The sequence below is a fragment of the Stegodyphus dumicola genome, chromosome 4 (assembly GCF_044657685.1).
Source record: "Stegodyphus dumicola isolate Sdum_Otavi_A_Nest chromosome 4, ASM4465768v1".
Lineage (NCBI taxonomy): Eukaryota > Metazoa > Arthropoda > Arachnida > Araneae > Eresidae > Stegodyphus > Stegodyphus dumicola.
In genome coordinates this window covers 189290448-189307691 of record NC_140771.1, presented here as the reverse complement: position 1 = coordinate 189307691, position 17244 = coordinate 189290448, and the positions used below count along the sequence as shown (strand labels likewise).

At 33.8% G+C, this 17244-nt stretch overlaps 1 protein-coding gene across 1 annotated transcript in view; it reads right to left on the bottom strand.

The window, feature by feature from the left end:
* LOC146997775 (uncharacterized) overlaps positions 1-16271 on the bottom strand; it is a 112882-nt gene extending 96611 nt beyond the window's left edge. Inside the window, exons 1-3 of the mRNA XM_085814395.1 lie at positions 16082-16271; positions 15286-15832; positions 14996-15215 (exon numbers count right to left, since the gene is read on the bottom strand). Of these exons, the coding sequence (XP_085670521.1) occupies positions 14996-15215; positions 15286-15832; positions 16082-16271 (957 nt within the window). The remainder of the gene's footprint in view (positions 1-14995; positions 15216-15285; positions 15833-16081) is intronic.
* Positions 16272-17244: the final 973 nt, after the last annotated feature.

Here is a 17244-nt window from a genome sequence, read left to right as displayed (position 1 = left end):
TAAATATATGTATATACGCAAGTCCTATATAAAAAAATATTTACAAATTTTTCGATTTCTTAGCTTCATGAAATTGCTCAAAGCATGTCACACCTTTTTCATAGAAGCACAGACCAACTTTGCAGGGTGTGCACTCAAAACTTGTTTTGTGATAACTCGAGTTACTGATAAAATTCCCGCCTGAACTCACAAAAATTTCAAGATGCCCATATTAGGGCTTTCGTAGCACAAACCACACCTCACCCTCAATACTGTTTTTTTTTAATTCATTCCTCCCAAAACAATAGAAACAAAATCTATAAGCAGATATTTTCTCCTAAGAACGGATGTTCTGATGCCTAATAATATGACATCGCTAAAGGCGCAGTGTTCCCTTAATGGAACACCCTGTTTTATTCGATGATTCTGCGCTTGCTTTTTCTATGAAAAATTAAAAAAATATAGAACAAATAATATATAGCCATTAAAATTATACAGATTTTTTTTCAAACAATTTTTTTGTATCACAAAAAATAGAGAAAATTACTTGAAAATAAGTGGATTTTAATAACACATCATAGGTGAAAATTCTGGGTCTCCTTGTGATATGCTGCCATCTACTATTTAAAACGAAAAGTTCAAAGTATATTGTAAAGGCATATTTATACATTTAAGGTTGAATTTAACGGTTTCAAAAGTGATTCAAGTTGGGTGCTCCATGTAGTGTAACACTGAGCAACAAAAGGTTAGAGCGAATGTTGATGTAACAAATCTGCAAGAAAACACTTTAGAGCTCATTTCTGATTTATACGAGGGTGGATCCAAAAAACAAAGTTACAAGGATAGTATAAAGTACTTATTAATGATAGACAGAAAATGCAAAAGGGAGTTAAGAGGCCTAATTTTCTATCATTTTTCATACAATCACCAAATATATTAAGCATTTATCTGAATGCAGGGCCAACTTCTTTAATCCGGCTTGGTAGAAATCACGTCCTTGCCCATTGAACAAGTACTCGGTAGTTATTTTCACATCACTGACTTAAGGAAACCTCATTACAGATAAATGTTCCTTCAGTTTTGGAAAAAGGAAATAGTCACTGGGTGCTAAACCTGGGATAGACGTCTCACTTTTGCATAAAATTTGTATTTGGCGAGTACCATGGGACAGGGCATTATTATGCAGGAGGATGACACAATCACTCAAGATGCCAGGACGCTTGCTTCGGATGGGTTCACGTAACCTTATATAGGTGATATAAAAACAGTTGGCAGTAACGGTATGGCCACGTTCCAAGTACTCGATCAGGATAACGAATCACGGCTCGCACCTCCAAAGAGGGGCCAGTTTTCTAAACATCTTGCCATTTCAATCGCTGCCACGCATCTGCAACCTTAATCTACCTACTCGCACAACTGCTGCTAGATACGTAGTGCCATCTGTCTACACTCTGGGGGGGGGGGAGAAACAATTCCACAATACTTACTTTTCAAATGCTGAGGCTTGTAAACGTTTTTTAAAGCCACCTGCGTAGCTAGTCTGTACACCTCAACAAATAATAAAATATTTTCAAACCATTACAATTCTTTAGGCATTAGACGCTGTATTGAATCAGCAGATCTTACCTTCTACACTGATGTGTACTCAGTGCTAGCACAAGGCTTTACTTGCAGCTTAGCTTTGCTTACTCTGTTAGCAAAAGGTCTTAACTGTGCAAACAACGCCAGCCCATGGTACATCGTTTCCATCTGTTAGGAATTGCTACGCGAAGCGGTTTAACTACCGGAAAAGTGATTCAGTAACTCGTCGTTTTTTAAATAATGTGATGCACGGTTTCAGTTTCGGTTGATATCATGTTGTTCAAATGCAACCTAACTGAATGCTCACATGTTTTACATTACCCAGTATATCGAAGTTATGCAGCTTTTTGTACACGTTTGTTCTTTGTTCTTTATCGCAAATAAGAGAACAGTGAATTCCAAATGAGGCAATAAATATAAACACCTAAAAAGAAATACGCAATACAAATACTAATATGAGGAAAGCAATGGATAATTATTAAAACAATTAATGTAAAATTTCTGGGAAACATTAAATTTGTGGTATTAAACAGTATACTTTGAAAGATCTTCAAACTTTATATCATGAATATTTATGAGAACTCTTAAATTCAAACTGCTAAGTGCTGTGATTTAAAAATTTATTGAAAATCTAGTACCCAGGCGTTCAAACGTTGGGTCCTCAAAGTGTTTCTAAACTACTGAAAGTAGTATATCCTATATTTTGAAAGCTGTTTACTTAAAAAACAAAGGGGAAAATAATTTAGATGTGTATAAAATGAAAAATTTAAATAATTACATAGGTATTCGGAAAAGGGAATATTTAAAAATGCTTTAGTTGATTCAGAATTTAGTGGTAATGAGTTGAATAAAGCACGATATATGATTTCGCATTGTATCAGGAATTGTACAATTTAAAATTACCTTTATGCTTTTCGTAAATATCGATTAATCTAATATTTACATTTTTCATAACTATTAATATTTTTTATACCAAAATAGGACAGTGTTTGGCAAAATGGTTCCGAAATCACGAAGATGTACTTAAAATTAATTGACATTTTGTAACAGAAAAGAGTGAAACCGCTGAAATTGAAAGCCATCGTATTTGCATTTGCCATACCTCAATTCAGTTATAAGTAACAAATTTAAACAAATATTTTATTCTTTTAAGCGCAAGACACCCTAATAAAATATCAATATATTATAAACTAAATCTAACACTATTAAGTGTTAATGTTTAGTAAAATAGGAGCAGATATTGAGGTTTCAATATCAATCCATTGACAAATTTGTATAAACCGAAAGTGCTATATGTAAACGAATTTGAAAAGTAGTATTTGTAAAAAAAAATATTCACTGATATGTTTGACGTAGCAACGATAAAAAAACTTCGAATACCTTGTGCTGAATATATGTTTTTGAATCCTAAAACATAGTGATCACGGTAAATACCCTAAAATCCTGTAGGTCGAGCAGGCAAACGAACTGGCTGCGCGGATTTTTCTTGTTTTCCTTTTCCCATGAGTAACGCAGATAAGAACCAGTTTCTATTAGAAATACTTCCTCGAAGGCACACTTTCCATTATGGATATAGCCCTCACATGGCATAATTGAACAAACACAAATTAGTCTTCGCTACAAAAAAGAAAAAGGAAAATGACAAACCTAACAAATGAGTATATTTCACTTTGCAAATATAAAAACACACTCCATTTTCAGCATAATAAAAGGTAAGTGATGTAACTATTTTTAGAAACCTAGTTTGGCGTAATAAGCAGAAAAGGGACAGCAATTTTTCTTTTTGCTACATATGCTTTTTTGATTATATATAGGCTTTTTATATTTTACTGGTAAGAAACGGATCATGCAGAATTTTCAAGAAATTCCTCCATTTCTTTGAGCTATAAGTTTGTAAGGTTTACATTTATTTTAACTAACATTTATTTTAAGTTTAAACTATCTTTCCTGTCAAGCCTTACTTTCCCCTGGAATTGCCAATGCCAGAGTATGTAAATTTTAGTAGAACACGCAAAGTATTCAAAATTGTCAGCGGAAGTAATCTGAGGTAAATAGAAGGGAAACGAGTTCGAAAGTGTGCTTTCTTGCTTCATGAGCGTGGAGGTGGCTAGTTAGAAATTGAAGAACCACGCGTTTCGGCCTGTGTGCTTGCCTCAGTAGATAGTTAAATCTTTCAACGAAATATTCAGAAGTTTCCTGAATTATCAGCTGTATTTTAGAACGCGGTTAGGTTAGTTACATTTAGAGAGCCTCGTAGCTAGTCACTTGTTATTATTCATTTTTAGTTTCTTATTTTTATTTTACCGCCGGGTCGGCGTAGTTTGTGAGCGTCAAGAGCACGCATCTGTAATTTCTAAAGTTGAATAAAAAGGGATTTAAACCCTTCTCAAGACTTTGCGTACTTTCCAGTAATTCGCAGTCACCACTATTGTTGCGTGCAGGTTGGAAGCGCGCAACATTACAAGTTTCTACTCGAAATAATTTACGACACTATGTTTAGCATAGGTCAACCTATCAGAAGGTTTATAAAGTCACAGGACCTAACAATACAGGTCACTTACCTAAATTCTCGAAAGATTCCTCGAAACATAGGTTTGATGAGACGTTGAGAGAAATAGTGTTACGTGCTGACCAGAAACTTCTGTTAAACCTTAGGCACAGAACATCAATTCATATTGCACTTGTTATCATGAATTAAGGAAAATCGCAAAAATGACGATTACTCTAAAAACCAGTTGTAGAAGTTGCATGCATGTAGAAGTTGCATGCACAGTATACAACGCACAGTAAGATATAAAGTAACATGGAAAAATTTCCCAAACAATTATGGTGTTATAAAAATTTGCATATGTATAAAATGAAAAAAATCGGATGTGTCAGTTTGAGTATGAAAATTACCTTCGGTATGGAGCATGATCTCTCCTAGAACTAATGCAACACTTACAGCAGTGTGGGATGCTGTAAATTATGCAGTCTATCAGTCCCGTGAAAAGGGTCTGAAGAGGAGGATTTAGAGCAGCAATTCGTCTTCATAAAGTAGCTGAAGGTAATCATCTACGATAGAAGCCCTGTGCTGTCTGGCATTGTCTTCATGTATCAGGAAATTATCACCTATTACCCTGGCATAAGAGCGCACATAAGCTTCACGGATGCCATATATTTTTCTTTATTGTTTGACTTTATATGTTTGTCGTATGATGACTTTATTGAAATTGTTCTAAAAAATGTGTAAACAACTCTCTGTAACACAAACATCCACCGTTACATTTCTTACGTCTGTATATGCCCCGTCCTCGAAGTCTCTTGACGTCATATTTTAATAAGATAATGTCCAAACGCTTTTTGCACATGATGTCCCGATCTTCCTTGGTCAGCACGTTCTTCAGGTCTCTCATCCATTCAAAATATCTGGGCATGCGTAGTCGAGAGACAGGCACGTCACCACTCACCAGCAACAATGACTGATGATCTCTGTCATAGAGCTGAAGTCGCATGGAATTAAGTACCCTCATCTGTTATCAAACCTCAGTCAACTCGATGTCTCGCTGGATTACAAAGAAACTCTGTGTAATACATTCTGCACGCTGTGTAATCCAAACCACTTGCATATTTAATCACATCTTCTTCCTGTATCACTGTATATGTCTAATAACAAAATATAATGCGATTGACTTTCTCTCCTTATCTAGCAGTTTTAATGGCTAGCAGTGTGTTTATTTATATTTTGGACGTACGCAGACATAAGTTTAACAAATATGGTTATCACTACTCCCAACAATGAACGAATTCTATATTAACCGAAAAGTGATCATTAGACACTGGTTCAAATCCCGACGAATGGGCAGGTTAAGTTTTTCTCATTTTAGTCAATCAGTCTGCCATGCTTTATTTTAATCAAAATAAACCAAATCAAGTCTTATCTATCATTAATGATAAAGAGTTAAATGAGAAATGTATTGTATTATGCTTACAGTTTTCATTAGTTTGCAAACGTATTTAAAGTTTGATTATTTATGCGAAATGATCTATATCCAAATTATAAAAAACGTTATTAAATTCTTACTTTAGCGAAATATTTCTTAACTAAAATAGTATGCCTTTCAAGTCCTGTAAGCGAAAGTATTAAGAAGGTAAGTTTGAAAGAATTTTCGTATAAACCTAAACATCCGAAAAGTAATCAAAACTGAAAGTAAAATTAGATCACGCTATGTATAATAAAGGCGGGTAAACATAGCTAAGACTTGATCTACTTATACAAAACGAACAGTCTGCCTGTCTTAAGTAAACCGTTGAAACATTTTGAAAGAAATAAGCAAACTTTATGGAAAGATAATCCTCTTTTACGCTCAGAGTAAATATCAGTAAGAAATGAAGTAGGATTATAAGAGGCTTCCACTTTCGGCTTCAGAATTTGATACATAAACAATTGACAGAGAGGTTAATAAAAGATTAACTCTACTCTTCTAAAAGTGTATTTTATTGCTGAAGGTTTTTTGTAGTCAATGAAAATTTTAAAATGCTATCATACTGCTTAATAGACATATGTAATTAACAAATATAAAAAACACTTGTTAAAAGGTTTAGATAGAAAAACTACGCCAAACATTTTAGAGCATAGGACGTTTAAATTAAGTATTCGTTATATTATTTTCGTTTTATGAGTTCCATTAATCGACTGTTAGCTCTGTGGCCATATTGTGATCAGATGGAGAAAATAATGTAAAATAAAGTAAAAATTAAAAAAAAAAAAAAAAACAGAAACAAAACGAAAAACTGGGATATAAAAAAAAAGCGACAGATAAGCTTTGGGAAGATCGTCCTACTGAAAGTGACAACAATAAGCTTTTGTGCACTCTTCATCTAATATAATAAAACTCTCTGTTGGTAAAGATGGAGCGTGTTTATGTTTCGTCCAACACCAGTTTCTGCAGATCTTTGCTGAGACTTGTGTTTCTTTGAGAAGTGGAATAAAGCTTGTAGTAAAACGTGGATATGTAGCTTTGCGAACTGAGATCATCAAACACAAAGAATTCAAAATGACAGAATGTAGAAATTTGTATTTTGAAACTCGCAACTTAACTGCCAATTTTCATTAGAGAGGGAAATGTAAGGATGTCATTTCCATCTTCTATTACACATAGTAATTTAAGTTTCTAAAGAGAAATAATAAAGAATTTATCTCTAATATACATGTTCTTTCTGTGTTGATAAATTCTACCTTACATATCATTATTTTCCTTAGAGAACTCTTTTTCAAAGAAGATAAGACACATTTTCCCTGCTCCACAATGTGTTTTTACAAAATATACTCTGTTGTAAATAACTAAGAAAACCGTTATAACTGCTGATTTCTTATCTATGAACCATTAATATTGATTTCGTGTATACCATGCCTATGCGATATTTGTCTTTTCAAAGTAATTTTACGCAAAATTTGCTAATCATTAGCCAATTCCTACCAACTTTAAAGATTACTCATGAGAATAGCTTTCCGTTTAATTTAATAATTTTTAACAGTTTTCAATATCAATAGTTATAAAATGTGCGTGTGTATTCTTTTGAGTTACCATTTCATCTGTTATTCTGAATGCAGTTTGCAAGTTAGTTCAATGCACACCATTGTGCTGTGGTTAAAAAGAAAATAGAAAGGAAAAAAAAAGCTATTTTTACCATCCTTGATTAAACATGCGGGCTCAAATTACTTTCACTCTTGGAGTAATGTAATGGTAAAATGCATTTGATACCATTAATTAAATGAATAATGAAAATATAATTATCAACATTATCTAAGCTAACAAATAAGAGAAAGTATTACGGAAATGAACTTACTGATGCTTAGTTTGGTACGCAAAGAATATTTAATTATTCGTGTAATGATTTAAGAATCTTAGGGAAGCAGAACAAACGTATTGACCACAATTTCCCAGAAAACGCTTGGCTAATTATATTTAATTAATGTTATTTTCATGAAATCACAGATAATTTGCTGTCAAATATTTGTAATATTTTTACGATAAAACAGATTTTATTTAGCATCCTAGGACTGCTCATTTTGTTTAAGCCATAAATTTTCTTATTACGCATTATTATGCAACGTATGAAAATTTTGTAGAGATATTTTGTTTGGAGGCCGAAGAGATGAAAGAAATGTGTGTAATTTTTAAAAGATCTATGAATTTCAGATATTCAGTAAGCAATTGCACTCATACAGAAATAAGGTTTGTTACCTTAGCTGCTTATTTATAAGTCATAATAATATTACAGTTTTGCTATAACCAGGGGCGTAAACTGAATTTTTATAATGGGCATGCTGGCAAATATTTTGAAGCTTATATTAACAAATGAGCATTAGAATTACACGTGTTTGAAAGTTTAATATACTTCATACGTATTAATATGTTGTTAAAATTATATAATATGAAAACTAATTAAACACATATAATGAATTTTTCATATTCTTCTCATTTAAGGTTTCAAATGAAAATGTTTCAAGTTAGGTTTGCAAAGAATTTACCTCATAATTCAGGTTTGCTCCATTTATGCAGATGCACTATAATATATTTTCAAATGTAATCTGCATGTGAATTACATTAATTATTGATAACATTTTTTTAATCATTGATATAATATAAACATTGCTACAGTTAACGATGATATTAAAAAAATCATTCACCAAATAATTCACATTATCAAAATAATAACACATTATCAAAGTTGCTTGAAATTCAATTTGCACACGCGCCAAATGCACGAGCTAAAATATCAAATCCGTCACAAAAAAAAAAAAAAAAAAAAAAAAAAAAAAAAAAAGGAAAAAAAGAAAAGAAAATCTGAAAGGTTTCAGATTTTAATTTCCTTCCAAAAAGGCGTTTTTTAACGTTTTGTGTGTTACCTTTATTTATTAAATATTATGTTCTTTGCACTTAAACCATAAAATTCAGTTCAACAGCAATGTCGCAAAATAATTTTAAAATGGGCATAACTTTAAAATTTCCGATGCATAGTTCCGCGCGCTGGAGATAAGAAGGGGTTTTTTTTCCCAAGTAGAGTGTTGCCATTAAAAGTAATTACTTCTGACAATAGACGTGGATGAAACTTACATCTATGACATCTCAAAGCAGAGCAGAGTTTAATTTGAATTACTCATGTGATATAAACATACCAGTTTGCAGAATTATCCACAAAAATTCCTGAAAGTTAGTGTTTACTTTGTACTAATATGAAATCGATAATAAATTTGGGCTTTCAGGTGCCCATATTCGCAGTAGGATTACGTCTTTCAAAATTAGATAGATCTAGGTAGCAATGTTTTATCACAATGCGAGAAACATATATACATTTATGTAGCTTCTTCATTATTTAATTTCTTCAAATACAAGTATAATACAGGGTGACAGTATTTGGTGGCAACGATTTGAAAAGTGATACGCCGTTTGGGTTCCTTTTGAAAAGTTTGGTGATTATTTTGTGTTTATAAGGTTTTCATACGCTTTGAAGCTGCATTTTGGCGAAGCAGGTTTCATTAAAAAATATCGCCAGCAGAAGCGCACAGAAACAATCTAGGACCACCAGATGTTACTCATTTCTTCTTTTTGTACTGCTCAACAGAAAGTAATGAAATCCTATCCCTGCAACACTTCCTCGAAGGCATCCTGAGATACAGAAAGTCCTGAGAGTGGCTGATGTCAAGGATCTAAAGAACGCTTTATGTCATGAAATTCGAGGCATCCCAGCAAGCAACTCATGCAAACAGTCAGTCAATCAAAGCTGCTCATGCTCAGGAGCCAGAGGATCAACTGATTTCTCATCTGGATGACTTACCTAAGCAACTCAATATCTTGACACGGAACTGGAGTGGCAACAAACCGACTCTAAAGTGTTGGAGCTCTGCGTAACCCTCCAGATTGCGTCTGGTGATAAAATCGAAGGTTATGGGACTTATATTAAACGTTAATATCAAGTTTGAGAGTGACGCCTACCATCATACGGCATATCTAGCAGATATTACCGACTTTTGCATACTCGGGTTAGACTTTCTAAGTGTATAAAATTTTCCGCTGTTTTTTAAAATCACGAACTGCATACTGCGTCTGAGGACATAACCCTGTTTGGAATTAAAGATGAAGGAGTTATATAATTTCACCAAATTATACTTAAAGACAACACCACAGTATCAAAAAGAAAAGAATTTTTACTGCCTGGATTAATAGCCGAAGACAGAAATTTTCGGTACGGTATAAAGGAATATTGTAAGAACTGTAATAACAAGCGATGAGTACGGTAGCCTTATCACTCATCGACATATTGAGGACCGTCATCGCGGTGAGTTGTGCCAACATCTGAGATAAAGCGAAAATCATTTGGGAAGACGAAATTTTCGCAGCATATACTCCAGTGACCTGTGTTAAACTAGTCAATATTCCGCCAATCTATAAGTTCGAAGACCCTAATATTGGATTAAAAGCAGAAGCACAATAAGCAATGATGTGAGAAATGCTGTAGAGCGTGTCATTCAAGAATTTCAAAATATTTTCTCACGTATATATTTTGATGATGACCGAATCAGTTTGACGTAACTAGAATTGATACGTGAGATCATCCGCCAATCAAGCAACATATAAGACATTTGCCGACTTCTGAATAGGAATACATATGAAAACTAGTAAAGGACATGCAAGAAAGCGATGTTATTTAGCATTCCGCACGTCCCCAGGCTTTTCCTATCGTCCTAGTTCGAAATAAAGGTGGTTTGATTAGATTTTGCATTGGCTATCATCGGTTTAACGAGGTTATGAAGAAAGATTTGGACCCTTTTTCTAGATTTGTCGACATTCTGAACACTCTTTCTGAAAGCAAGTAGCTTTCAATACTTGATTTAATGAGTGAACGTATACAGGTAGAGATACACGTTGATAACAGAGAAAAGACGGCATTTACTACCAGAGAACAAGAGTGGCAGTTCAAGATGATGCCGTTTGGATTATGTAATGCACCGGTAATGTTCGAACGCCTTATAGAGACCGCAGTGAGAGGTCTTCATCAGATGTACCTGGATGACGTTATCATCGTCGGTAAGAGTTTTAAATTGTGCAGAATTGTGCACAATATTCTGCAGGGACATTCACTAGCTTTTTTTTTTTTTTTTTTTTTTTTTTTTTTTGAATGTTAAAATACATAGTTAGAATTCTACTACTACTACTGCTCCACTTCTTTTATTACTACTAGTAATATTATTAATTAACAATTCGAAATTTGTGTCCCATTATTCTCGGGTTTTCCGTTAGCACATTATTAATTAACACGTTTTTAGGATCACGGTTGCAGTTGTTAGATTTATATTGTGCTAACCAAGAACAAAGTAGTATTTATTCAGCATTCGAATTTTGCAGCAGGACAAAAGGTAGCTCAAAACATAGAGAAATTAACATGTTGTAAGTAAGTACGTAATGTTTCCACATTCATAGAAACATGTCTTTTATACTGAAACAAGTGACTCTGTGTAAATAAATAGATCATTTACAAAGTTAAATAATTCTACTACTTGCGATTTTTCTTCATTATTGTTCAGAATATTCATTCTATTAGTATGAGGAATAACATCTGATATGTAACGCCTGTGAATCTCACATGCAAAATTTCAACATTTTACATAAAAATTCACCTAGATTTGTTTTTTCATAAGACATCGAGACAAAAATTCTTAATAATAGGCATGGCGATTCAACCTAGAAATAGCAGTTTTTATTTTAAACAGCTCTCATGCATTTACTAAAATTTGAATAAAGTGAGCCAACTTTACTAAAAAATACAAGATATTTATCAGATCATTATTTTCGTTTTTTAAAAATTTTATGCCTTTATCGAAAATTCTTAACGCATAGTTCTTTAGGAAAAATGCTTTTTTCTTCGCTTATCCAATTGGATGTCTCCCTCAGGTCTCATCACCTAGATTTTTGCCATAACAGTTAATGACCTGTATAATTAACACATTAATCTTTTGATCGTTATCGGAATATTGTGAAACACATTTTCAAAGAAAGTATAGTAACTCAATTTTTCTTTTCCATCTTTCGAGTCTGGCGAAGTTTTAGTCTGCTGAGTTATTAAATTTAATAGCTAAAAATTGAAGAATGTGTAAAACACCAAATACGTTTTCCTGTTGTTCTTCATATCTTCGTATTGAAACGGAAACGAAAGGCTTGTGAGATATACTGTTTAGGATACCAGACTAAGTGTCAGCTACAGAGAAATTGTAGTTTTTCTTAAAATGAAAAAAATGAAATTGCTATGAAATATTTTGCTGTTTTATAATGAAACTTAAGACTTTTGTAAATTTAGTCGGTTTTTTTTTTATTATTATTATTTTTCAATTTGCAGTAAGGAACGAATTCCTCGTAAATACGGTATTAATTTGATATGGTATTTAATATTTTATCCTGCAATTCTTGTTTTTATAATTTGTAAGAGATGTTTACTTATGCATTTCTGAAGAACATTTTTACTGCAGAAATGTGAAATGAAACTAATCTAGTAGAAGATGGTACGAATTCCTGTTCTATTTATTTAATTAGAAAAACTTTTGGTTTAGAATTACATGCATTGATTCTTCTAGCAATACCACTTTCGGTAGAATGATGGCGTATCCGTCTCCCATCAACTGTCATCACAATAGCCTTTACAAATGAAGGCCTGGAACGTTGACTGAGCCATAATAATGACATTTATGAACAGTATTAGCAAACAAATAATGGTTAAGAAATCATACGCAGATCCTTTTATTCTTTTAGACATTATATAAATAAACGTTTGTAACGAATATTCTCATTCCTTTACGTATACCTTCGTGGTGTAACTGGAAAGCAGTCTTTTAGCAGTCAGAATGTCTAGATTTTGAATCCCAGCAAGTATATTGTTGACTTTTTTTTTTTTTTTTTTTTTTTACTTCGATAACTTTAATGAATCTAAAGTTACATTTAGGCTTTGAATATGAATGTAGAACCATAAGGATTACTTTATCAAATGAAACTTAACTCAAATTCGCTGATTTACTCTCATTAAGCTTTGGTATATATATATATATATATATTATTTAAGTAACACTTGCCAGCAATCAGATGCATTGCAACAGTTTAATATTTGCCAGAAGCATTTTGCTAATCTAAAACGAAATTTTACATCGCCAAATTCTGAGCTGGATTTATATGGGAAAAAGTAGCTTGCTAGTGCATTGGAAGCAGCATCAATAATTAGATCAATATGGTCAAGACTGTAATTAGATCAAAGTTTATTATTAGAAACAAGGGAGAAGACAATACAAGCTCAAATTAAGGAGACCCATCAATACTCGAGCGAAAAAAGCTACTAAGCCCTGATAGTCTACTACGGGTTTACATGTAAGCGACCGGATTGAAGGCATTATCATGTCTTCTAAGTGTAATGTGAATGCAAGAATTTTTCATTCAGAAACTCCTCCGCAAAGTTGCAACTAATTTCATTATTCATTTTCATGATTGAAGACACAGCTGTATACGTTCGCGCACATTTTAGATATCATACGCAAACCGCAAAGATCCTTTTCTCGTGTACAAGTCATTTCTCAATTTCTATACATTCTTGTCATTTTAGATAAGTATTTAAATGATGTATTGCACGAAGCTTATGTTCTCAAGGGAAAGATATTTTAATCAAATTTGAGTACCCACCATGCTATTAAATAACTATTTTGAAAATATTTTAACAAAATATGTGGTGACTGTTTGATATAAAATGCTATGAGTTACGAGAGACAATTGGCGCTGGTTACAAAATAAAACTAACTAAGTTAGGCCATACAAATATTTAATTATTTACATAATGTACAAGGTTACAAGTTAGGTGCTCCATTTGCACAGACAACGTGGAACGAACGAACGCACCATAGGTCCGCTGCGTACCTTTTTCAACAACCAACTCAACTAAATTTGGCTCCTCTCACAAGAGGGCGCTGATCCTAGACATTCTATATTAAACCGAACATTCCGGCCCCCATTGAAACAAGTTTCAATAATGCCATAAAAGTTTTACAATCAAATTCAAATTTAGACATACATATGAATTACACAATGAAATGCAATTTAACACAAATTATTTCAATACAATTAAATTCAATATCATATAATATAAATATAAAAATATTATACTTGCAATATAAATACATACAAATTATACACATACAAATATTATAATTGCACTAAATGAATAATATAATAATGTCCATTCATAATATAAAAATTTTATGATAGTTGTCTGGTATAGGCAAAACACTTAATTTTGTAATAGGCCTTTTAAAGAGACCCTTTGCCTTGCGTACACTAACTACTCTAACTCTTTTAACCAATCTGGGTAGAACTTCTTCAACTCGGCCTAAAACCTAGTGACAAATAGGCAAATTGTCTTCCTTCACGAGCATCATAGTTCCGGATTTAACGTTATCTTTTTAAACTGCTATTTCGTTCTCTCGCGAAGTTGCGATAAATAATAAATAATCCCGTTGCCACTTTTTCCAAATATTTTAAGTGACTCGTTCCCATCTAGACAATCTGTTGTCAGAGTTATTTATAATTTCTGGTTCTACAGGGGCTGTTATAGAACGGCCAATTAAAAAATGTCCAGGAGTTAACGCATTAAAATCCCTTGCATCTGAAGAGAGAGAGGAGAAATTGGTCTGGAGTTTAATATTCCCTCTATTTGTGTTACTAAAGTTAAAATTTCTTCCATAGTTAATTTTGAATTCCCAACCGTTTTTTTAAAATGCGTTTTGAACGATTTAACGCCCGCCTCCCAAAGCCCACCAAAATGCGGTGCTCTAGGAGGTATAAATTTCCACTCAATTTCCTCTGACAACAAATAGTCGAATAATCCTTGTTCTGGTACTTTAAACAGCTTGCTCATTTCGAGCTCCACGAAAGTTTGTAGCGTTATCGCTAAATATGGTCGAGCTTTTCGCTCTCCTAGCCAAAAATCTCTTTAGGGTGGCAATTAATGCTGCCGAAGATAAGTCTGAGACAATTTCTAAGTGAATTGCTTTTGTAGCAAGGCACACAAATACTGCAACATACATATTTTGAAAAACTCCTTTTCTTTGATTTTTTGCCTTTATAAGAAACGGACCACAAAAATCGAGTCAACATTTTTAAAGGTTGATTCAACTGACACTCGTTCAGCTGGCAGATCACCCATTATCTGATCTATTGGTACAGGTCTGTGTTTGAAGCACTGAACGCATTCATGTACTATTTTTCTAGCAAGATTCCTGCCGCCAAAGCTTTTGTCTAACAGTACTCAATAGAGCTTCTGGTCCAAGATGCAAACATTTCAGATGATAATAGTACATGATCAAATAAGTCAACCTATGTTTAGCTAGCAAAATGATTGGATATTTACAATTATAACTTACCTGAGATTGTGCAAGTCTGCTACCGACGCGTAAGATTCCATCATTATCGATGAATGGATTTAACGACTTAAGCTTGCTCCTACGAGGTACTTGGCTATCCCTCTTAAGTGACTCAATATCAGAATAAAACTCACCTTTCTGCACTTCCCGAATCAAAGTTAACTCGGCCACTTTCCGTTCCTCTGAAACCCTTTCCTTATTCTTAATGATTCTGAAGAACCTAAAAATAAAACTACAAATTTTGATTAATTTCATATAATTATTTGTTCGATTTAAGAGAGAGGTTAAACTTAGAATTATTTTCTAATATTGAAAAATTAGAGTCTGATAAACATTTCAGTTCCTTGACATAGTCATCAGTGGTAGACTCAAGAGGTTGTTTAGGATAATGCATGTCCTCACGGAGAAGGTCTGGTCCATTCCACCAGATATCACACGTAAGAATGTCACTGGCATCCAGTTCACGCGATATGACATCAGCTGGGTTACATTCAGATGGCACATATTTCCATTGGTATGACTCCGTAAGCTCTTGTATTAAAGCGACTCTGTTACTCACGAAAGTTTTTAGTAAGGGTGGTGATTTTCTAATCCAAGCAAGATAAATCGTAGAATCAGACCAAAGAATCACTTTTTCTACTTTAAGATTCAACGAAGATATCACTTTATCCATCAGTCTGGATAATAGAAGGCAACCTGACAGTTCCATTCTAGGAGTTGATAAGGTTTTTATAGGTGCAACTCGTGACTTGCTACACAAAAGTCGAACGGTTGGCAATCCCGAAACTGGCAAAGCTTGAACATAGATTGCAGCTCCGTATGCCGAAGATGACGCATCTGCAAATCCATGGAGCACTATGTTATTTTACTGGAATACAAATCTAGGAATCTTAAGATTACTTAGTTCAGAGAGCGTGGATACGAAATTAATCCACTCCTTGGCCATAGAATCTGGCAATGTGTCATTCCAATCGAGTTTAGCAAGCCAGAGCCCTTGCATGAATATTCTGGTCTTTGCGACCACTGGCCCAATTAAACCAAGTGGATCGAACATTTTCGAAATTGGTGACAGAACATCTCATTTACTATAACTGTTAGAGTGAGGAATGGTCATTGTAAACAAAAAACAGTCAGTCTGAGGATTCCATAGGACACCAAGAGTTTTTACGGACGAAGATTCTTGTTGCTCTTCCATAGTGTAATCTGAATGAGTGATAAACTTATTTTCAGACACAAGCAGATCTGAATGATTTGCACGCCATTTATGCAATTCCATTTTTCCTAATTTTAACAAATCTATTAATTTAGCCTTTTCGAGTGATGATTCTCCGGAAAGTATGTCGTGGAGTAAGAGCGACGGACGATGCTAGAAGTAAGTTTTGGCTTTCATCTATAGCTAACTGTTTAAGAGCTCGAGTTGCTAGACAGGGAGCGTTTGACGTCCCATAAGTTACTGTGTTGAGCTTATAAGTTTGCACTGGTGCATCAACACTGTCTTTCCATAGAATTCTGAGCAAGTCTCTTTGTGGAGGATGGACTAGAATCTGTCGATACGTTTTTTGTACATCTGCTGTGAAGACGTAGCGGTGTTTTCTAAATCTAACCATTATAGAAAATAATTCCTGCTGTGGAATTCTTCCCTTCAACAAAATATCGTTTAATGACAATCCCGATGTCGTGGCAGTTGAGGCGTTAAAAACCACTCTTAAACGTGTACTACTTTTGTCTGGTCTGTAAACCCCATGGTGAGGCAGGTAGTACGAATCAGTTATGGATTCAGATGCCTCAGCTAGTTCCATATGTTTTAAATCTTTGTATTCTTCCAGGAATTCAGAATACAATCGTTGTAAATTCAAGTCCCGACCCAATCGTTCCCAAACCTGATTAAGTCTTTTCTCTGCTAAATATCTAGACTCACTCAACAATTCAGAGTCCTTCATGGGCATGCATACGACGTACTGACCTTCCAAGTTTCGATAATGAGTTTAATTAAAATGTTTTCCGCAATATTTCTCTTCAGGACTAAGTGCTGAATCCGGAAAATTAATATTTTCTACCTCCCAAAATTTTTGCAATGTTTCTTCAATTTTTTTCATTTTGCGTAAGAAGACCACAGTATTGTGATTCAAGTGGTGAATTATGCACAATACCACTAACTACGAATCCAAAAACCGTTTCCTGGAACAATACGTCTTTTGTCGCGCTGCGAACTTGACCCGATTTTAATAAGTCAAAGAAACATTTATTTA